This window comes from Lepus europaeus, chromosome 7, assembly GCF_033115175.1.
Source record: "Lepus europaeus isolate LE1 chromosome 7, mLepTim1.pri, whole genome shotgun sequence".
NCBI lineage: Eukaryota > Metazoa > Chordata > Mammalia > Lagomorpha > Leporidae > Lepus > Lepus europaeus.
In genome coordinates this window covers 95362078-95386507 of record NC_084833.1, presented here as the reverse complement: position 1 = coordinate 95386507, position 24430 = coordinate 95362078, and the positions used below count along the sequence as shown (strand labels likewise).

The following is a 24430-nucleotide window of genomic DNA, read 5'->3' as shown; positions in this document are numbered from 1 at the left end:
ATTAAACTGTTGTAAGTGTAATTTCTCACCATCAGTCTAGCTTAACTTGTCTACTTAGGAAAGTTCAGATAACTTAGCTCTCAATTTTAGTTAAAATAGCATCCAATTATTTTGATTATAGAGATGGAATATACTACTCTAATGTTTACCAAAGGTGATAATGATTACTGTAATGATAGAAATTAACAATTTGATTCAACATGCAATTATAAAAACTGTTATCCTCAGAGATATAATAGTTTTTCAATGAATGCATACTGGTCAGTCACTTTGAAATGCAAACACGGGTCATTTGACATTGCATAATTATAAAATAACCATCTACAAATACGGATCTAAGAATAAGACCTAACCAACAATTTTTGGATACTGGGTAAAGTATTCAGTTACTTTACGTGATGTAGAAATTATTTTGCCCTTTCAGAATGCATACATACATTACATTTGGTAGTCCTTATTCTCTCTCTGTTTCTCTGTTCTGGTATCAAAATTCTGCCACCAATATCCTCTATGAATCTCCCCCACCAAACCGTATTATTTCCTCAATTGAGTGGTGGAGAGACAGAGATGGATCGAGAAGGGGAGCTCTCATACACTAGTTCACTTCCCAAACGCCTGCACTGGCCAGAGGTAGGCCAGGGCTGACACCTGGAGCTGTGTGCTAGATCTAGGGTTCCCCCGTGAGTGGCAGTAAGCCAAGCCCTTGAGCTGTCACTGCTTCCCCCTTGAGTCTGTATTCACAGGAATCTAGAATGAGGAGTTAGAGCCAGGAAATGAATGTGGGCATCCAAACTGGCAGCTTAACCACTAAGACACATGCCTGCCCTTGAATACCTTCTCACACTAAATTATGAAATGAAAGGCACCTCCCTTGGTTTTAAGAACTTGGAGTGGAAAGTAAGTATTTTAGGGAAAGATTGGGAGTTACATGAGAAGGAGGTGTTTTTCCTGTTAGGACAACTGTATAGTAGAGGTGCTTTGGGGAATTTCTCAGGCAGCCATCTCTATGATTGTAGAAAATTATTTAGTGGTCTTGGTCTGTAGGAACAACATGGACACATTGGGAGCTAAAAACAATAATATATGTAGCAGTTTTCATGCTGTGGCCTTATACCTTCAAATTTTGGATCTTAAACTATTTTCTGTTATTTTTAGAAAGATTTATTTATTCATTTATTTGAAAGTCAGAGAGAGAGATAGGAGAGAGAGGTCTTATATCTGTTGGTTCACACCCCTGATGGCTGCAATGGCCAGGGCTGGGCCAGGCTGCAGCCAGGAGCCGGGAGTTTCTTCCAGGTCTCCCACATGGGTGGCAGGAGCCCAAGCACTTGGACTATCTTCCTAGGCCGTTACTAAGAAGCTGGATCTGAAGTGGAACAGCTAGGACATGAACCAGTGCCCATATAGGATGCCGGTATTGCAGGCAGCAGCTTTAGCCACTATGTCACAGTGCAGGCCCCTATTTTCTATTTACAAGACTGATTGTTACTGCTTTAGGGCTCATTTTAAACATGCCTCATAGGACCAAATGGGACAAATATTGTTTTTATGTTTTATAATGCTTAGAGATTCTAGAGACTTTGCACTCATAGGAATAATTTGTGGATTAATATGTGCTGTGCCAAGTATGTATGCCCCTGCACTTGGGTTTGCTTGGAAATTCTGGTTAAGAGCCTGTATACATTGAAGAAAATTAAAATAGTTTTAGAAACTGGCAAATAGCATATGAAATCCAGTCAGTACCTTGTCTCTAAGCATAATATCATAAAAATTCCCTATTGTTTGGTATGAATGTGTATACCTGCCTATTTATATGACTTGTGTGAGTCACTGAGTGATTTTTTTTTTTAATATTTATTTGAAAGGGGAAACAATGGTCAAGACTGGGACAGGCTGAAGCCAGGAGCCAGGAACTCCATCTGAGTCTCCCACATGGGTGGCACGGGCCCTAGTACCTGGGCCATCATCTACTGCCTTCCCAGGTACATCAGCAGGAAGCTGATCAGAAGCAGAGGAACTGGGACTCCAACTGACACTTTAGTATCGGATGCTGGCATCTTCAATGGACTGCTGAACTGCAGTGCCACAGTGTTGGCTCTGATGTTCAAACGATATTCATAAGGCTAAATGGCAGAGCAAGATGTTTAAAACTGATGTAGTATTCTAAGTAAAATTTGCAAAAAAAAAAAAAATACTGTGCCAAAAACATTTCCCCTCTTCTGTAGGCATGTGTTTGCATTATCCCTTTCTTACGTCCTTTCACCCTCTTTTCCTTGTTCTGATTTCCCTCTAGGTAATGAGACAGACAAATGTCTAGAAGTGGTACAGTTAAGTATTTGTGTCTAATGTGAATATATTTTGATGTCTTTTACTGGAGGTCTTCTAAAATGTCTTTCACACTATGATGGTAATTCTGTGATAAATGGCTTATTTTGATTAGTTTTAGTGTAAACAGATTTGAAAAGGATTTTGAAAATCCAAGACTTTTACCAACTGTATTATTTTAAACACATGAAACACAGGGCATTGGTGAGATCACTGTTTTCTTCTTTTTAATTTTTCCCACTCAGATTTGTGAGGGAATGAAATGCTGACCTATACTTTCCACAGAGAAAAGCCACTAGCCACAAGTAACATCTGTTTAACATTGACCAAGCACTTTTTTTTTTTCCTTTTTTGACAGGCAGAGTTAGTGAGAGAGAGAGACAGAGAGAAAGGTCTTCCTTCTGTTGGTTCACCCCCCAAGTGGCTGCTATGGCCAGCGCTGCACTTATCTGAAGCTAGGAGCCAGGTGCTTCCTCCTGGTCTCCCATGGGGTGCAGGGCCCAAGCACTTGGGCCATCCTCCACTGCCTTCCTGGGCCACAGCAGAGAGCTGGACTGGAAGAGGAGTAACCGAGACAGAATCAACTGGGACTAGAACCTGGGGTGCCGGCACCGCAGGTGGAGGATTAGCCTAGTGAGCTATAGCGCCAGCCGACCAAGCACGTTTCTAATGTGCATCATCTTCTGATTCACCTAGGAAATGTATGAGGTTGGCATCCAAGGACTGTCATTAGGCCCAATTGAGGGATGCAGAGACTAAGGCTCAGGAAGGAGTAGTAACCAGCCCAAGAAGCTGGTCACCACCTCTATTTTAATGCCTCTTCTATTTCACAAAGATCCAAGGCTCCTTCACCATGCCATATCACACAACATGGCCTGGCTAGTTCCACCCTCCATATTCAGTATACAATATTGTTCACTGTAGACTTCCGTAGATCTCCTGTTTTGTGACTTGGCTAATGACAGGCTGGTAGCAGTTTTCTATTAGCTTTCATGAACCTTACTCCCTCTACCAGTTGTTCAGTTCCAGACTGTGGATGAGGCGTGTGTTAGAAACGCTAACAAGCTCTTTCTTCATGAGGCCCCTGCCTTGAGGCTGACCTAGTTTGCCCATCCACCATCGTGTTTGTATGCTCCAGGCTCCCGTGGGTGAGGCAGCTATGAGTAGAGTGACAAAAGCATCTCCCCTGCCAACAGCCTAGCTGATGCTGCAGAGTCTGGGAACAGCAATGGCATCACTTGAAGTTTGATTTCTGAATATGAAGGAAGTCCTGATTATCATAGAAATAGTTACATTGTCTATGATTTTGCATCCCCATACGTCCATCTATTTTTGGTGTAAGCACTTGGTTAGAAATAATGGGGAAGCAATACACCAGTTATATAATACACTGAAACCTGGGTTTAAAAATTTGCTCACATACTTTAGGGTTTAAAGTAATTTTTCATGCAGTATTTGTGTTCTGCCTGCCTTTTTTTCTCGCCGTAAAATGTATAATGGTTCTATATTTCTAATTTAGAAATCTAGTGCATTAATGGCAGTGATGAAGTGGCTGCCTGTATCTGCCAAACATCTGCCTTGTATGCATGTTTCATACATGTGCGATCACCAGATTATAGTTAACACTGGAGCCGATTGTGTTCAGACTATGTTGAATTTTTTTTTTTTTTCCCAGTGAGTAGGAACAGTGGAGCTGGGCAGGTTGCACCCTGGGTAGTATTTTGACAATTTAGGCATGTTTTAGCATTTGGGATTTTTAAATTCCAAGGACTTGAAATAATCAGACTCTCTGCCATGGCACTTTGTTGGCATCTGAATGACAATTTACTTATTTACAATGAGCAGTGACTATTATTACTCAAAGTCTTCATGGTCAGCACATTTCTTGCTATTTAGGCCACACGAGGAGCCAAGTCATCATCAGAAGTTTGCTTTAATCCATTTAGAATCAAAGCAAAATGAATCTTATGTCAGTACTTGAATTAAGTTTATGGAGCTTTCTGGATACTGTTGGTGATACCTGATGTTCCAAGTCCATTCAGCAGACTGCCTCATTCGTGACAATGGCTGAAGAATTTCACCCAGTTTAGGAATAATTTCCCAGTTTGATAAAGGGCCCATATTGCTCCCCCCCTTTTGCGTGGTGTGTCATTTTTTTCCCCTTTTTTAAAAACTTATTTATATAAAGAAAATAGCTTTCATGTATTTCATATATACCGTTCTAAGAACCTAATGGTATTTCTTATCCCCTTCCTCCCTTTCCTGATCCAAATAATCTTTCTCCTTCTTTTCTTATTTGTCTTTTAATTTTTTGAGATGACATGCTTTCAGTTTACTTTATAATCACAGACTTACTCCTCCACTAAAATAATTTTTTAAAGATTTATTTATTTATTTGAAAGGCAGAGTTATAGATTGGCAGAGGTAGAGAGAGAGGTCTTCCACCCACTGGCCCACTCCCCAGATGGCCGCAACGGCTGGAGCTGCGCCGATCTGAAGCCAGGAGCCAGGAGCTTCCTCCAGGTCTCTCATGTGGGTGCAGGGGCCCAAGATCTTGGGCCATCTTTCACTGGTTTTCTCAGGCTACAGCAGAGAGCTGGAGTGGAAGTGGAACGGCCAAGACTTGAACCAGTGGTCACAAGGGATGCTGGCACTGCAGGTGGTAGTCTCACCTGCTATACCACAGTGCCAGCTCCAAGAATTTAACAAGTGGTAAGTAGAAAGACTACTGTTCTTCAGGAGTATGGACAAGGGATATGAACAATTATTAAATCTAGAGATGTCACTTTCACTCATACATTACATTTTTGTACTGTCTATATTAGTCACCATAAATCAGAGAAACTATATAACATTTGCCTTTTCGGGGCTGGCTTATTTCACTAAGCATAATGGTCTCCAGTTGCATCAATTTTGTTGTGAAAGACAGGATTTCATTCTTTTTTATGGCTGAGTAGTATTCCATGGTGTATATATAACACATTTTCTTTATCTAGTCATCATTTGATGGACATATGGGTTGATTCCAAATCTTATCTATTGTGAATTAAGATATTCTAAACATGGAGGTACAGATAACCCTTTCATATGCTGATTTTATTTTCTTTGAGTAAATTCCCAGGAGTGGGATTACTAGGTTATATAGTAGATCTATTTTTAGATTTGTGAGGAATCTCCATACAGTCTTCTATAAGGTTGTACTAGTTTACATTGCTACCAATAGTGTGTTTAGGGTATCATTTTCTCCACATCTCTGCCAGCATTCATCGTTTTATTTATTTATTTATTTATTTATATTTTTATTTTGGAATGACAGCCATTGTAACTGGGGTGAGAAGTAACCTCATTGTTTTTATTTGCATTTTTCTGATGGCTACTGATCCTGAGCATGTTTTCATGTGTCTGTTGGTCCTTTATATCATCCTTTGAAAAATTCCTGTTCACATCCTTAGCTCATTTCTTTATTTTATTTTATTTTACTTTTAAAGATTTATTTAATTTGTTTATTTGAAAGGCAGAGTCACAGCCATTTTCTGCTGTTTTCCCAGGTGCATTAGCAGGGAGCTGGATTGGAAGTGGAACAGTCAGGACTCAAACCAGCACCCATGGGATAACAGCATTGTGGGCTTTTGCTTATCCTGTTAAGCCACAATCCCTGCCTCTAGCCCATTTCTTAACTAGACTGTTTTGTTGTTGAGTTTCTTGAGCTCCTTATATATTTGGGTATTAATACTTTATCATTTGCATAGTTTGCAAAGATTTTTTTCCCATTCTGTCAGTTGCCTCTTCACTTTGTCAAGTGTTTCCTTTGTTGTACATTTGTCTGACTTTCATTGCGTGTGCTTCTGGGGTCTTACCCAAGAAGTGTTTGCTTAGGCCAATGTCTTGCAGTATTTCCGCAATTTTTGGGTCTTAGGTTTAGATCCTTGATCCATTGTGAGTTCATTTTTGTATAAGGTGTAAGGTAGGGGTCTTTTTTCATACTACTGCGTGTGGAGATCCAGCATTCCCAACACCATTTGTTGAAGAGACTGCTGCTCTTCCAGGGATTGATTGTAACGTGTTTGTCAAAGATTGGTTGGTTTTGAATGTGTGGAATAATTTCTGGGGTTTCTAATTGATTCAGTTGGTCCACATGTCTATTTTTATGCAAGTACCAGGCTGTTTTGATTATAACTGCTCTGTAATGTGTCTTGAAATCTGATATTCTGATGCCTCCAGCTTTGTTTTTTTTTTTTTAAGATTTATTTTACATATTTGAAAGACAGTTATAGAGAGAGGGAGAAAAAGAGAAATAGAGAGGTCTTCTATCTGCGGGTTCACTCCTCAAATGGCCGCAATGGCCAGATCTGGGCTGATCTGAAGTCAGGAGCTAGAAGCTTCTTGCAGGTCTCCCACGTGGGTTCAGAGGCTCAAGGACTTGGACCATCTTCTACTGCTTTCCCAGGCCATAGCAGAGAGCAGGATTGGAAGTGGAGCAGCCAGGACTTGAACCAGCGCCCACATGGATTTCAGCACTGCAGACTGGGGCTTTAACCCACTGTGCCACAGCGCTGGACCCCCAGCTTTGTTTTTATTGTTTAAGATTGCTTTAGCTATTTGGTTTTTCTTGTGTTTCCATATGAATTATAGGGTCATTTTTTTCTATATCTGAGAAGAATGTCCTCGGTATTTTGATTTGGATCACATTGAATCCACAAATTGCTTTGGGTATTATGGACATTTTGATGATGTTGATTCTTCCAATCCATGAACAAGGAAGTTTTTCCATTTTTTTGGTGTTCTCTTCCAAATCTTTCCTTAATGTTTTGTAATTTTCATTTTAGAGGTCTTTATCATCTTTGGTTAAATTTATTACAATATATTTAAATTTTGTTTGTAACTGTTGTGAATGGGACTGATCTTACAAGTTCTTTCTCAGCCATGGCATTAATTGTGTATACAAAAGCTATGGATTTTTTTTTTTTGATTGATTTTATACCCTGCAACCTTGCCAAATACTTTTATGAGGTACCATAGTCTCTTAGTATAGTCTTTTGGTTCTCCCCTGTATAGGTATTTGGAAACAGGGATAATTTGACTTCCTGCCTTCCCTTTGGTAACAGTGAGATGGGCATCCTTGTCTGGCTCCAGATCTTAGTGGAAATGCTTCCAGCTTTCCCCCCATTCCATATGATGCTAGCTGTAGGTTTATCATATAGTGCCTTGAGTTTTTTTAGGTATGTTCCTTCTATACCCACTTTGCTTAAGGTTCTTTATCATGAAAAGATGCTGTATTTTATTAAATGCTTTCTCTGCATCTTTTGAGATAATCATATGATTTTTTGTTCTTCAATTTGTTAATGTTATGTATCTTATTTATTCATTTGCCTACAATCACCTATCCCTACATCCAAAGATAAATCTCTTTTGGTCCAGGTGGATGATCTGTTTGATATGTTGTTGGAGTCAATTAGATAATATTTTGTTGAGAAATTTTTTGAATCTATCTACTTCAGGGATATTGAGCTTAAGTTCTCTTTCATTGCTGTATCATTTTTTGGTTTTGGAGTTAAGTTGATGCTGACCCCGTAGAAGGATTTTGGGAAAATTCTTTCCCTTTAAATTCTTTTGAATAGTTTGGGAAGAATTTGGATTTCTTCTTCTTTAAAAGTTTGGTAGAATTCAGTGTAAAACCATCCAGTCCTGGGCTTGTCTTTATTGGTAGGGTATATTATTGATTCATTCTCCATCTTGCTTGTGTGTCTAGTTAGGCTTTTTGTTTTTCTGTGCCTCAATTTTGGTAAATTGTATGTATCCAGAAATATGTCCTGTATTTGTATACAAATATTCTTGATTTTCCAATGTTGGCATAAACCTGTGTGTAGTAATTCCTGATGATTCTTTTTATTTCTGTGGTTTCTGTGGTAACATCTCCTTTTTCATCCCTGATTTTATTAATTTGGGCCTTCTCCCTTCCCCTTTTTTTGGTTAGTTGGGCCAATGGTTTATCAATTTTGTTTATTTTTTTTTCAGAAATAATCTCTTAATTTCACGGATATCTTGTATGATTTTCTTTTTTAATTTCAATTTTGTTTCTTCTCTAATTTTTATTATTTATTTCCTCCTCTTAATTTGAGATTTGGTTTTTTCTTGTTTTTCTAAGACTTTGAGATGTATTGTTAGACCATTTATTTGATGCCTTTCCAGTTTCTTGATGTAGGCACTGATTGCTATAAAATTTCCTCTTACCACTGCTTTTGCTGAATCCCATAAGTTTTTGATATGTTGTTTTGTCATTTTCATTCATTTCTGGGAATTTTTTGGTTTCCCTTTTGATTTTTTTTTTTCTATAACTAACTCTTCATTAAGAACGTGTGTTTGCATATTTTCTTGATTTTCTTAGGTTGTCAATTTCCAGCTTCATTCCATTGTTGTCAGAAATGATTCAGGCATGGAATAATTTTGATTTTTTTAAATTTGTTGAATATTGTTTTATTGCCTGGTATATTGTCTATTCTAGCAAACATTCAATGCACTGATGAAAAGAATGTTTGTTCTGTAGATGTGGGATGAAATGTTCTGTAGATATCAATTAGATCCATTTGGTTCATAGTGTAGATTAGCTGTGATGTTTCTTTGTTGATTTTTTGTCTATTTGATCTGTCCATTGATGAAAGTGAAGTGTTGAATTCCCAGATTTATTATTGTATTGGAGTATATGCCCCACTGTAGATCTATTAACATTTGTTTTAAATATCCAAGTAGCATTGGGTGCATATACATTTACTATAGTTACATCTTCCTGTTGAATTGATCCCTTAATCATCACATAATTCCCTTCTTTGTCTTAAAGTTTTTGTCCTAAGTTCTATTTTGTCTGATATTAGGATGGCTAATCTTGCTCATTTTTTATTCCCATTTGTATGGAATATCGTTTTCCATCTTTTCACTCTAAGTGTCTGTGTATCTTTGTTGGTGATGTGGGTTTCTGTAGGCAGCATATAGATGGGTCTTGCTTTTTAATCCAGTCAGTCTATATATTTTTAAAAAAAGATTTATTTATTTATTTGAAAGGCAGAGTTAGAGAGAGAGAGAGGAGAGACATAAAGAGAGGGAGATCTTCCATTTGCTGGGTCACTCCTCAAATGGCTTCAACCACTGGGCTTGGGCAGGTCATAGCCAGGATACAGAAGCTTCCTCTGGGCCTTTCACATGGGTGCAGGGGCCCAAGGATTTGGGACATATTCCACTGCTTTCCTAGGAGCATTAGCAGAGAGCTGGATTAGAAGTGGATCAGCTGGGACTTGAACCGGTGCCCCTCTGGAATACCAGTGCTGCAGATGACGGCTTACCTTTCTGTGCCACAGCACTGGCCCCCAGTCTGTATCTTTTAATTGTAGAATATTGCCCTATACATTCAAAGTTATTATTGAAAAGTAATGACTTGGCTCTGACATTTTTCTATAAATATCCCTGTTGTTTGTTTTGGATCTCTTTGTAAAGATTTTTGCCCAAATTTACGTTCTTTCTTGATGTTGTTTGTTTTTCTCTGTTTCTGCATGTAATACATACCTAAATATCATTTGTAAGGCTGGCTGGTTGGTGAGAAATTCTTTGGATTTCTGTTTCTTTTGGAAGATGTTGCACCTTCATTTATAAATGATGTATTTGCTGGGTACACTATTCTGGGTTGACAGTTTTTTTTTCTTTTTAGGATTTGGACTATATCTCTCCATTCTTTCCTAGCCTGTAGGGTTTCTGATGAGAAATCTGCTGTCAATCTAATTGGAGGTCATTTAAAGGTAATCTGGCATTTCTCTCTTGCACATCTTAGGATCTTTCCTATATTTTTTATTTTTGAAGTTTTGATATAATATATTAAGGCAAATTTCTTTTCTGACCATGTGTATTAGGGTTTCCATGCACTTCCTGTACTTGGATGTCCATATCTTTCTCCAAATTAGGGAAATTTTCTGCTTTTATTTCACTGAATATGTCTTCTAAGCCATTATGTTTTTCCATACCTCAGGAACTTATAAGACATGCATATTTGGTCATTCTCTGGTATCGCATGCTATTGAATCTAGAACACTGTTTTCAGTTTTTCTAATTTTTCTTCTTCTTCTTTTTTTTTTTTTTTTGGTCTGACTGAATAATTCTAGAGATTTGTCTTCTAGCTTGGATAGTGTTTTTTCTGCATCACCAAGTTTGTTGTTAAGGCTTTCCACTGTATTTCTTATTTGACATATTGAGTTCTTAATTTCCATTATTTTGGTTTGATTTTTCTTTTATATCTCTAGGCAGAATTTCTTGAACATGTCATGTATGGATTTGTTAAACTTGTGTATTTGCTTCTCTGTGTTTTTGAGTAATCTTATCATTACTCTTTTGAACTCCTTTTCAGATGTCGCATCAATCTCTTCTTCTCCACAGCCTAATATTGAAGTATTGTTTTATTCTTTTTGAGGTGTCAAACTGTCCTCCTTGTTCATGGTTCTCTGTATTTCTATGTTTGTTTTTACACATCTGTTCTACCTCTGCTGAAGGCTTTGTTCTTTGAAATATGCTTAGTAGAATGCCTTCTCCTCTTGGAGATATCCACTGATGTGTGTTGAGTGGGGCCAGGAAACTTTGACCTGAGCTTGAGGGTGGGATAAGAGTCCAGAGTGACATCCAAGTTGGGTGTAGTAGATCTTCTCTAGTGTCAGCAAGGCAAAGGGTATGATTAGTCTGGCCAGTGTGTTCCCAGCCCCAGCCCCTCTCTGCCAGGGTGAGCCAACTGCCAGAGTAAGCACACTATACCTGCATACCCCACACACTCAGATAAACAAATCATACAAAGGACCTATGAGCTCCGTAGTGTGAGCATGGAGCCCTCTGCAAGGACCCTCCCCAGCACTCAGGGAGCTCTGAGCTTCTAGGGTTGGACCCAGTGATTACCCAGAGACCCAGCCACAGCCCACATAGTTTCCTGAACTTTTGTGTGGTCCACAGCCACAGAGTGCAGAGGAACCACTCCCTGCTCTGTGAGCCTCTTCACCCACAGAGAGAGCTGCCTCTTTCCCAGAACCAGCTGCTTGCCTGACAGAGGTTGGCTGAGTGAAGAGAGGGGAGCAACGTTCCTTACCTCCATGGAACCAACTGGGTACCTGCTGCTCTACCCACTAACTCCCCAGGCCAGACTCAAAGTCAACTGCAAAGTTCTCCCTCAGAGATCACCAGTGAGGAGAGGTTTTGTTGCAGATTACTCTCATCTGGGTCTCAGAGCCCATGCACCCTTAGACAGATTAGATAAAATGCTTAATAAAGTATCCCCAATCCCTTCTTGGCCCATTCTAACTTCACCTGTTTTCCTCTTGCCTTCCTTGTGTGGGTCACCTCAGAGAAGTTGTTTTCATTGCTCAGTGGCCTACTTTACCTGGAGCTACACCCTAGAAAGTGATTGGGGGTAATTCTTTGTCACTCATTTACATATTATTATGTAAGTTGTGCATTTATAGTTGACAACATACCTCCTTGTTTCATGTGTTAATTTTAGAATTTAACTGTCAGGCAGAAATATTACTTCCCTTATCCCCAGACTCCTGTTGAGACACACATCATTGTAGGCTCCAAACAACAGAAAATTTGTTGAAAATGCTCAACTAGAGGCTGCAAAGCTGTTTTAAAAAATAGAAATTATTTCCTTATACTGTATCCAGTAGGGTATCAGTGAGTTGCAAAGGCGCTAATTAGCTTTGCAGCATTTGCTAATTGGCATCTTTGGGTTGGGAGGCATGTCTGGCACCAGTCCTAGATGTTAGACATGGTCAGTTTAGTCCAATTTAACAATTTTTTGACTACTTCTTCATCAGGATATTTATGTAAGTAGAATATAATAATCATATACTATTTGTATAATATCTTACAGTTTTATTTCATTTTGACTTTGTACTAACCCTGAAAAATAATTACACAGAAATTTTCTTATTTTATACAAAAGGAAACTGGAGGATCAGAAAAATAAAATGCTGTACCCCAAATCACACAGTCTATTCAGGAGTTAATCTCTTTCAACTGTAATCTTTTCTGCATTGGTAAAGATAGAACAATGTATTTTCAGTTTAGCTGAGAAGGTCAAAACTTCGTTTTTAGAGGCATTCAGACCTAGATTATAGTCTGGCTCAGGCACTTATTACATAAATGACTTTGGGCAAGTTATTTTAACTTCTCTGGATTTAGGTTTTTCACATTCATAATATCGGGGTAATATTTTTTCTGTGTTACAGGATTATTTTGAGGATGCTTGTAACACGTTGAGCCCAGTGTTCGGCATTCAGTTCTCAGCACTTTGTTAGTTGCCATTGCAGTGTTTCAGCTGGAAAGTCGACCCTTTTTTCCCTTTGTAGCCCAACTCAGCCCTGTGCCTTCTGTGGGGTTCTGTTCGACCTAGGGATTCAAGACTGGAGCCATGTTCCCCTGGAGGCTTTTGGTATAGCATGATCTATTTTCCTGAGAAATTATTTAGAAGCAATGCTCGCCTTATTTCCTCGTCAGTATTTCATTCAGAGTGAGCCAAATTGATCAACATAGTGACCAGTGAGGATCTGTCTCCTAAAACCATCGTGTTAAGAAGTTCATGATTATAACAGAACTTGTTTAACAATAATATTTAGAAATATGTGAAAAAAGTTCGTTAACATCAGTTTTATATCCATTAAAGACAGAGAAAAAGGAGATAAAGAATTTCAGTTGGACCCAAGGAAGCCTTTCCTAATGGTCACTACGGTTAAGCTACCAGTATCATTTGTGACAGAAAGATCCTCTGAACTCCAAGTCCTTGGGGGGTTGGTGCCTTTTCTGGCTTTGTATCTGAGGCAAAACGTTTTAACCTTTCTGGTTCTCAGTTTTTTCATCTGCAAAATGTGTATAATAAATCTGAGATTCATGACATTGCTGTGAATATCTAATGGGATGAAAGAAAAAAAAGTGTTTTATAAGCTGTGAAGTATTATAAAACTTAAGGTAATGTTATTCTCTGGAGTGCTTTGAAAACATCAAAATTCTTGAATGACTTAAATGTGCTCTTCCTTAAAGGTAGAAGAAAGACCAAATAAATCACCTTTTAGATCTGTTTCTCTTCAAAGAGTTACTGTGTTTTCAGCTTAATATTGATGGTTTTAGGTCTTGTATCAAATGGAAGCTCAGTGACTTTTACAAAAGGCATTAATGTGAAGTAACAAAGAGGGAAATATCGGAAAGCAAACTTTCTTAATTATCACACTAATTTTATATTAAGTATATCCTCTTATAATCAGTAATTACAGTGATGGTAACCATGGTGCTTTGTTTATTAGAACACACTTCTATTAAGGCAAAGGTTATGGGTTTGAATCCCTTTCTAAAGTGCCAGTCTTTATCCTAGGCTCTCATGAGGTAGCTCAAATATTCCCAAGAAGGGTAATGCAGAAATTGGATGAAATCCTGGTGTTGTTCAACTGGTATTGGGGGGGAAGAGCTCTAATTACGTTATATGTATCTCTAGCTTTCCCCTTTTTTCTTTGGCGCACATTTTTTTATTTTAATTTTTATTTTATTATTTTGACAGGCAGAGTGCACAGTGAGAGAGAGAGAGAGAGAGAGAGAGAGAGAGAGAGAGAGAGAAAGGTCTTCCTTTTGCCATTGGTTCACCCTCCAATGGCTGCCGCACTGATCCGAAGCCAGGAGCCAGGTGCTTCCTCCTGGTCTCCCATGCGGGTACAGGGCCCAAGGACTTGGGACATCCTCCACTGCACTCCCTGGCCACAGCAGAGAACTGGACTGGAAGAGTGGCAACTAGGACAGAATCTGGTGCCCCAACCGGGACTAGAACCTGGTGTGCTGGAGCTGCAGGCAGAGGATTAGCCTATTGAGCCGTGGCGCTGGTCTTTGGCATACTTTTAGCACTTTGTAGTTAATCTCTGGGTTATCAGTTTTGTTGAGCAAATTAGTGATGTTGATTTGTGAAATGGTATTCTAATTTTCCTGAAAAATTGCCATCCATCTAAAAGGTGACATTATGACTACTCAGACAAGCTTTAATTGCAAATATGTTCTGTCTCTGTATTTCCAAGTGCTTAACTTTGCAGTGTTGTATTAGAAAATTACCTTGAGAAGCAGGTGTTGTGGTTTTGTGGGTTAAGCTGCTGCTTGTCATGCCCACCTCCCATATCAGAGTGCTGGTTTGAGTTCTGGTTACTCTGCTTCTGATCCAGCTTCCTGATAATGTGCCTGGTAAGGCAGCAGATGGTAGCCAAAGTACTTGGGTTCCTGCAACCCCTATGGGAGACCTGGATGGAGTCCTGGGTTCCTGGCTTCTGCTTGGCCCAGTCCTAGCTGTTGCAGGCATTTAAGGAGGGGACCAGCAGATAGGAGATGTCTCTTTCTCTCTTTCTCTCTTTCTCTTTGTTTCTATTCCTGCCTCTCTCTCTCACTCTCTGTATTCTTCTTTTCAAATAAATAAACTACACTTCCTAAAAACAAAGCACACACACACACAAAGAAGAAGAAAATGACCCTGAGAACCATGAACTTAAAAACCATGTTTTTAAGGTGGGAATTGGAGGCATTTTCCCCCAAAGTTTCCTATTCCCAGGTGAAGAGATTTTGGCTAAACTTATAAAAAGGTCAGTTGTACAGCTGGGTTTGAAACACAGCAGTCCTGACTCAGAGTTCTATATTTAATTTTCAATCTTTTTTTGTTTATATGTAGTAAGTTTAGTCAGGGGCTGGGAAAATGAATATGATGTCTGGATACTTAGTAATATTGATGATTGCTACATTTATACCACTTTCAGAAGCAAATTGGTGCTTGAAGTAACTTATTTTAACTACTTTATTAGTAATACCAATCATATAATTTGATCTATTGGCACTGTAGACCTGGCTATAAAGATGTTTTTATTAAATTATGGAATTTGGCATAAGGTGTTGTAATAAGAAAAATACTCTTATGTTGTGGAAAACGTAAAATTTTCCATATTGTGATTTGCAGAATGGTGGAAAGAGTTCCTTGCTCCCCCAATTTCTCTTTCACTCACAAGCCTATTTTACCAAAATTCTACCCTTAGAGATGTGGGCTGTCTCACATGTGGTCAAAAGGCCCATTGATCCCATCATCTACCTTAGCCAGGACTGAGGGCTGTACATTGAGGGAGTGGAGATGGGATTTCTCCTGAGAACCACCTGAGATCAGGGCATCTTTCTGGGGCATTTGGGATTTTGATTATGGAAAGAAAGAAGATATGCAGTGAATGGCTTTTAGATACCTGTTTTGGGAATTAAATTCTTTTGGTAGAAATTTGGACCATCAGAAGGCAGTATAAAGACGATGTGTGCCTAGAGAAGGAAAGAGGTGAGTCAGAAACTGAGAAAATTAAGTAGATGTGCATTAAAGATAAAACTTATTTTACAATTTTGCCTATGGCTCTTCTTGTTAAGAAGGTTTGGTTTAAATAAAGTGTGTCCATTAATTTGAATACATGTGTTTCTTTGATTTTATGTTAACATTGAAAAAAGGCCTTCTTACTGAAGATAGCTTCCTAGGCAAAGAGATGCTGTTTTTTTTTTTTTTGACAGGCAGAATGGACAGTGAGAGAGAGAGAGACAGAGAGAAAGGTCTTCCTTTTGCCGTTGGTTCACCCTCCAATGGCCGCCGCGGTAGCGCGCTGCGGCCGGCGCACCGCGCTGTTCCGATGGCAGGAGCCAGGTGCTTCTCCTGGTCTCCCATGGGGTGCAGGACCCAAGGACTTGGGCCATCCTCCACTGCACTCCCTAGCCACAGCAGAGAGCTGGCCTGGAAGAGGGGCAACCGGGACAGGATCGGTGCCCCGACCGGGACTAGAACCCGGTGTGCCGGCGCCGCAAGGCGGAGGATTAGCCTGTTGAGCCACGGCGCCGGCGAGATGCTGTTTTTGTAAAAGAGGATTTCTACCTAAAAGACATTAACATTGAGTAGATCACTTAATCTCTCTAATTTTGCTTCTTTTTATTTAGTTAGATGGTTATAATAACACTAGTCTGACTTCCTCACTGGATAGTGCAAAGATCAACTTGGATAATATATATTAAAAATGAAAACTGTGAAGTGCTCAACCAAGTACACAACATTATTACCTGCAGTATATATAGCTGAAGGTTTGTGCTTGGATTCTGAAGCCAGATTCCTTGGGTTTCAATCCTGGTTTTCTCCATTTTACCTGTGTGACATAGGACAACTTAAACATTCTATGTCTCAGTTCTTTCATTTACAATGAGGAAAATAATAACATCCATTTCATAATATAGCTGTGAAGGTCAAAGGAGTTAGTATACTTCATTGGCTGAGGTCTGTGCCAGGGGAGAGGGAGAGAGGGGGAGAGGGAGACAGAAACAGAGAGCTTCCATCCTTTGGTTCAGTTCCCCAGATGCCCACAATGGCTGGGCAGCCAGACCATGAGCTATCACTGCTGCCTCCAGGATCTGCACTTTAAACAATATAGTTCTTTTTAAAAAAAATTAAATATTTTATTAGGTTTGTGCTTTAAAAAAATTTAAGGTGAATAAATTTGATTTATTTCATTTTGTATACAGATTTAGGAGCACAAATTCTTGTAGTGACAGATAATGGGACTGTTTGAATTTAGCAGTTATGAGTGAACATCTCGTGGTGTACTTCTGATATTTCAATAAAGAAATATTTCTCATTAATATTGACTTATTTAGATAAAGTTGGTTTTACTGATCATGTTTGTATCTTAAAAGTAAGGTTTCAGCTCTGACTACACGTTAGAATCAACTGAAAACAGCTGAACTGGAAAATCAAGGGGTGCCCCCAAGGCAATGGTATTTAAAGATATTTACTCAGGTGATTTTAATGTGCAGACAGCTGAAAATCACTGGCTCAAAGCATTAGTTATTAAATAGGCAGGCTTAGTTTCTGACATTAATATGTAATTTTCTCATACTTAAAAATAAAATGAGATGGACATTTCTTTAAAGGCATTGTTTCCATTAAATCTGTATCTGGGGGGTATGTGTTACTTAGCAGAAATGAGAAGGTTGAAAATTGTGTTTATTTAATATTATTTGAAAGCCAAAGAGAGAGAGAGAGAGAGAGAGTTGTTTCATCCTCTGGTTGACTCCCCAAATGCTTGCAACACCTGGGACTGTCAGGCTGAAGCTGGGAGCCCAGAATTCAATCCAGATCTCCGAGGTGGATGGCAGGGATTTAAGTACTTGAGCCATCACTGTTGCCTCTCAGCTGCACCTTTGCAGGAAAGTAAAATTGGAAGTGGCAGTGGGACTTGAAACCAGGCATTCCAGTATGGGATGAGGGCATCGTAAGGACCATCAACCACTGTCCCAAACCCCTACCTCCAAAAGTTTGTTTTAAAATTACTTGTGGCTGGTTTTATCCATGATGCAATGCTGTGTGTAACAAATTAGAATATAGAATCACAGCACGTGAAAGGTGGGAGAGACCCTCAGGGCATCTACTGCAAAGAGGACACCTTTTGAAGCCAGTCCTGGCATGCGGTAACATATTACTGGGTGTGTGATCTTGTGGTACTTAGTTAACCTCCCTGAGTCTCAGCCCCTTTGCGTAAAACTGAGATGCACATGTACTCTGTGCAATGACAACTGTGTTTCACACCACACATATACACACACACACACTTCTCTTGACTCTGCCTCCTGCCTGATCCGCGTGCCATCTGGCTTGGATATACAGAGCAGGGACTGTGTGGGAGCCTCACCAGGACTGTCTGAGCCTTCAGGGCCAGCTGCTGGGAACTGCTTCCTCCCACGCTTTTAGGGATAGTATCTGTGGTTCTGTTGAGACTGTTTCATGACCTGCTGTTTGGGTCCGGTGACCTTTCATGAGCTTAACCTTTTGTCTGTGGGGATCAGTCACTGCTAGCCTGGTAGAGTGAAGCCGTAAATGAGATTAGAGGTGGTTCCACGTGGTGGAAGTTTTTGTGTGCTGAGTCCCAGAAAACACTTGTGCAGGGCAGAGATGGAAGTTTCTCTTTCCAGCTGTCTTCCTGGCCATTGGTTCTTTGCGCTGAGTCAGGACAATTGGAGGCCGCTGTATCTTAGCTTGGGGGAAGCAGAGAAAAATCACAGGCTTTTTTTTTTTTTTTTTTTTAATGATGTAACAGTAGATTCTGTTGCCTTCTCCATCCTTGTCTATTGGATCCTCCAGGATAGGACTGTGAGATTATTAAGCCACATAGCTCTCCTGCTCACATTCTTTGTGTTCAAGGAAGGAGTTTCATGGACTGATTCTTACTCTCTGTAAAGAATAATAATACCAGAGGTCTTTTAAAAAATATATTTACTTATTTGAAAGGCAGAGTGACAGAAGAGAGGAAGGAAGAGAGAGAGAAAGAGAGAGAAGGGGAGAGTGATAGAGAGAAAGAGAATCTCCCGTCCACTGGTTCACTCCCCCCAGATGCCTACAACAGCCAGGCGGGGCCAAGCCAGGTCTCCCAAATTGGCAGCAGAAACCCAGTACTTGGGCCATCATCTGCTGCTTTAGCAGGAAACTGGATCAAAAGCACAGGGTAGCCTGGACTCTAAACTGGCATTTTTGGATGTGTGAGTCTCAAGCTGTGGCTTAACCCACTGTATCACGATGCCTGATCCTGCTGGGGAACTTGATCTTGGCTATGGTGCTTCAATGTCTTCACACTTGGAGGTCTTGGTTTAGCTCTATGTTCATCTTAATTTTGAGAATTCTGCTTATGTCACTCCTTGGACTAATATAAATGTATCACTGGAAATACTTATAAATTAGGTTGCAATTCTTTTTTTTTTTTCCCCTTCTGTGTACAGGAATTGGAACCAACTCTATCGACTTTCATTTTGGTGATGGGATCCTGGTATCTTGTACTTGTGGAATGTGTTTCCTAAACTAAGCCTTGTGTTCCTCCACTAGATTATGAGACTCTTGAGGGTGGGGCCCATGTTTTGCAGTTCAGCGTGGCCGTAACTGTCATTTATTATGTACCTACTAAGCACCATAGACTGTGCTTTTATTATTTCAACTAATTCCTATAAAAATAAGGTACACATAGGGGCTTCTATTTCAGAATGCTTAAATTGTTCAAGCTCATCAAGCTAGTGAGTCACAGCGCTTGCTTTTGAACTGAGTTTGATCTCAGATCCTCTTTTCTAAATCATCTTGCTAAATTTCTTAAAGGAAATGATAGATATGCACAAGAGGATAACATACTGGTCTGTGGAAAGTCAAGTGGTGTTTTTTAGTAACAGAGTTGTGCTATTAAAGAAGCTAGAAAGTCTGTGTGTCTCCGAAGGCTTTGCTTCTTCCACCAATTGACGTTACTTTGCCTCAGTTGCATATGTGGAGACTTGTTGAAGAAATAGATGCAGTCACCTTCAGGGCAGAAGTCACTCCTTTTGAAGGCCTCAGTGCATGTGTGTGCCTTTGTCCTTTTTGTAGAAAGATTTTACTTATTTATCTGAGAGAGAGAGAGTTATAGACAGAAAGAGGGAGAGAGAGAGAGTCTTCCACCTGCTGGTTCACTTCCCAAATGGCTGCAATGATTGGAGCTGGGCAGAACCAAAGCCAGGAGCCAGGAGCTTCTTCTGGGTCTCCTACACAGGTGCAGGGGCCTAAGTACTTGGGCCATCTTCTACAACTTTCCCAGGTCATAGGAAAGAGCTGGATAGGAAGAGGAGCAGCCAGGACATGAATCAGCGCCCATATGGGATGCTGGCACTCAGGTGGAGACCTAGCTTATTATGCCACAGCATTGGCCCCTACTTTTTACTCAAGTCAGAGAGACCCCAAGATTATATGAAGATGTCTCACTTGCAAGAGTGTGATTTGAGGCCAGCACCACGATTCACTAGGCTAATCCTCCGCCTGCGGTGCTGGCACCCCAGGTTCTAGTCCCGGTTGCTTCTCTTCCAGGCCAGCTCTCTGCTGTGGCCCGGGAGTGCAGTGGAGGATGGCCCAGGTGCTTGGGCCCCGCATCCGCATGGGAGACCAGGAGAAGCACCTGGATCCTTTCTCTCTGTCTCTCTCTAACTCTGCCTGTCAAGGAAAAAAAAAAAAGAGAGAGAACGAGAGAGTGTGAGTTGAGGCAATTGGCTAAATGCTGAAGAAGATGGGAGAGAACATTTTGTCAGGTCAGGATTGAATGGAAGTCTGCCTTGGTTTCTAGGAGATATTCTGTATTCAACCCCTATGCTTGAGGTTTAGATGCTAGAATGCATGCACTTGTTGGCAAGCAACAGGGTGTGCACAAATGCTTTACCAACTTGAAGCTTGTTGATTGTGTCCAGAGAACATTTCCTTTTAATGTATTTGGAAACTGCAGATTTAATTCCTACTGGGAGTGGAACTAATTGCTTCATATAAGAAAAAAGCTAGCTCTCTTAAAGCCTCGACTCCTTTCACAAATATGTCCTTTTTAATAACTAGGAAATTCCTGCTATAGGAAAAAAATGTCCTTTGTGCAAATGAGGTCATTCTGGGCTTAACTGGCCCTGTGCACTGTTGTTCCTGCTTTCTGTTCCATGTTTTGTGACCAGAGGTTATTGGAAGGATAATCCCTCTGTGGCTATTCACTGCTTTGGGGGCATGTTGCCAAAGGGAAAGTTATTTTAGCTCAGAAACTGCCACACCAGTGCAAGAGGCTCAGCTCCCAGGGGTACGGAGCCGCTGACTGATAATGATGTGGTGTAGGCTGGCCGTCGGTTGGGCTGTAAGGCAAGTTTTTAATGTGCACCAGGACTGCTGTGCCTGCTTCCTTCTCTTTTGATTTCACAACTACTCCACTGCTGCTTAGTTCAGGAGTTGTTTTTCTTTTCTTAGGTGCATCCCATGTACTCTGCTTTGGTTCTATCCTAATGAGTAGAAACTCCTGTGCCAGTTTGAGGGCATGTGCATCTTTTCAACCTGGTATAAATGAAAAACAGCTGGTGAAAGGCGTTTCCCTCTTGTTTCTCTGAACAAGGCAGTCTCCTTTAAATTCACTGGTGCATTGGCTTGGCTAATGTGAAGGATATGTCTGGGCATGCGATTTGCACCATGGCAGTGTTCTCCCACATGGGAATATAGAATGGATCTCAGTTGGTGCCCCTGATGTCAATTAAACTCGCTTTTCTCTAACTAGAAAATAACCATTTCCTGTCAAGGAGGATGTTAGAGGTTTGAAGAGGGGAGGTAAGTAGGGAAATTGTTCCGTCTATCCTAAATAAAGGTGAACATGTAGTGAGTCCAAGTGAAATTTGAAATCGACTTCTGGGGTTTCCTTTAAATTATTATTGTTTTAAGATTTATTTACTTATTTGAGAGGTAGAATTACAAAGAGAGAGAGGTCTTGGAATTGCTGGTTTACTGTCTAAATGGCTGAGATGGCTGGAGCTGGGCTGATCTGAAGCCAGGAGCCGGGAGGTTCTTCCAGGTCTCCCATGTAGGTGCAGGGGCCCAAGGAGTTGGGCCGTCTCCTACTGGTTTTTCAGGCCACAGCAGAGAGCTGGAATAGGAACAGTTGGAACTCGAACTGGCTCCCATATGGATGCCGGCACCACAGGCATAGGCTTAGCCTGCTACGTCACAGTACCAGCCCTTCCTTTAAATTATTTTTAAGACAGCCACATGAAAGGATCAGTGATTAGATTAGTGGTATTTACTCACTGCTTTTTAGATACCTGCGCTGTGCTACATTGTTGCTGCAGATGACCTGTTTGGAGACACTAGGTTTGTGCAGGTAATTAGCAGCACATGAGATTACCGTCACCATGCTGCTTCGGATTTTGAAGTGTGTATGTTGCCATCATTGTATTCCCCTAAAATTCATCCTTGGCCACAGTGAATCAGTCATTTAATAACCTTTTGATTGCTTTTCCTGCTTGATTGACTCAAGTGTTTATTTGAAACATTCACTCTCTTGGCACTGAGAATTTGATTCTTGTTATAACTTCTTAATAAAATTGTGTTCTAGGATCTTTATGTTCCATTCATGGCCCTCTTAGTATGAAACTCCAAGATTGGGCTCTGTTGCTTCAAGAAGCCTAACAGCTTCTTGGTCTGGGATTAAGAAATTCAATCTTGAGATGTCATGCAGAAGAAAGGATTATAAAATTCAGTCATGAGCTGCTTAGAAATTATCAGCAGAGCCTGTTATTTTGTTTGTTTTTTGTTTTTCTCCTCAAACACTGTAGCTCCTTTTGGAAGCTTCTAGAAAGAAGCCTGGCTTGAAATCTCCTGGAATATTGAAGTCAGGTTCACTGTTACTCGAAGCGGTGGTTGGGGCCCTGGACCACCTACTTCCCATCTGCTTCAGTCTTTCTGTTAGCCCTTTTGGGTACAGAAGTGAAGGAAGATTACCTATGTCTAAAGACATCTCTTCTTATAAATGTATTTGAACTCAGTTTATTGCTGCTTGCTAGACCATCCTTGAATGATTTGCTAAACTGTAATAGAAAATATGAAGATGTGCCCTTTTGTTTTGCTTGGCCATTCCCTCCTGCAGAATACATGCACCTGGAAGGGGGAACCAGTGGTCTGTTTCTGCAGTATCCACTCGCTCACTACTTATTCCCAGGGACTGGGTTTATTGTACATAGCCAATGAGTATTTTGTTGCACTTAAGAACTCTTAAAAAATATTGGAAAAAATATGGCAAAGAAATCCTACCCTACTTGCAACTGGGAGATTCTGGGCAACTGCTGAGTGCCTCATGTTAGTTCCTGTGGGGGAAAGCACATGGAACGAGGCAAAAGGGTTAATAATGGTGAGAAGCTGTGTATTTTCCTAGATGCTCAGAATGAGAATGGCACTGATTTTGCTAATATATTATTGTTGTTATTCTGTAGCCTCAAATAATCCAGCAAACTCTCAAGAGGACCTTGAAGTATTATGAGCATCAAGTGATTGGGTAAGTAAAAAAATTTTTTTTTTCACGATTAGGGAGAAATTAAATGTATTTGCTCAAATAGAGTTGTTGAGCATGTAGTTTTATGTTCTCAAGATCATCCTTATCTGATAGTGGCTAGGATATCATAATCTGGGTGGGGCCTAATGGGATCCCTTGGAGTGATTTCCTTTGGCTTATGGTGTTTAGTTTTTTTAAACTGAATTCCCTTTTACCATTTTTAATTTTTTCCCTGCTTGTGTTCTTACCCAGTCATTTAAACAACCTCAACATCTGTATTGCTTATCTGGTCAGGTTTACTGGTATGAACTGGGAGAATTTGGGATTTTGGAACCCTTCAGTAGAACTTAATCAAAATCACTACTAAGTTAACACAGGTAAATGGGAGATCTTGGTTTAGCTGGAGTCAGGTTTTACATATTTCTTTATTATCCCTCATTTCTCATAGTGGTTGTGGTAAAGTATAAAGCAAGAGGACTTTAGGTCAAAAGAAAGGAATTTGAGGACTCACTGTCACACAGAGCTTTTAATAAGCAACTACATCTTTTTTGTAAAACATGATGATGATAATAGTAACTCAAGGATTAGGTGTCATGATTAAATGAGATATTCAATAAAAATATTTTATGAAGACAGCTCCAAATGAGTTTAAGGTATGCCTTTGATTAGCTATGAGGTAAAGCATGGGGAAATATGAGAATTCCTTAAAACATTTGTGGAAAAATTAAGTTTAATTTGGTACAGAATTTTTTCTATACATGTATAGTTTTTAATGCATTTTCTATTAATTTTTGGAAGAACACTTATACAAAAGCCTAAGGTTACTTTGACTTGCAACCTAGTTTTTTAAACTGAATTTACTGATATTAGGAATAATGTATCAACTTATGTTTTTCATTTTCCCTGCTATTACTCACTATATGCCAAAGTGATTTACTTTTGTAATATTTAAGAACTTCTAAAGAGTCAAAATTCAACAGTGTTATGTTTTGAAATGCTGTTAGGAATCATTTGACATTTATAGTTAATGGTGCTTGTCACGGGGATCAAGAGTATATTTTTGGTGTTAGGATGTAATACAATTATTTTTTACAAAAACAGAAGAAAAAGAAAACTCTGAAAAGTAACCTCAGTACCTGGCACAACGTCATATACTTTAAGTGCTTGATGACTATGTTAATTGTCATTTCAAAGGGAATTGTTTTGAAACTTTG

The 24430-nt window shown here is 39.8% G+C and overlaps 1 protein-coding gene across 1 annotated transcript in view; it reads left to right on the top strand.

The window, feature by feature from the left end:
- The window catches only part of GUCY1A2 (guanylate cyclase 1 soluble subunit alpha 2), a 364010-nt gene that overhangs the window by 16371 nt on the left and 323209 nt on the right, over positions 1 to 24430 (top strand). The window contains exon 2 of the mRNA XM_062198341.1: positions 23158 to 23219. Coding sequence (XP_062054325.1) covers positions 23158 to 23219 — 62 coding nt within the window. The remainder of the gene's footprint in view (positions 1 to 23157; positions 23220 to 24430) is intronic.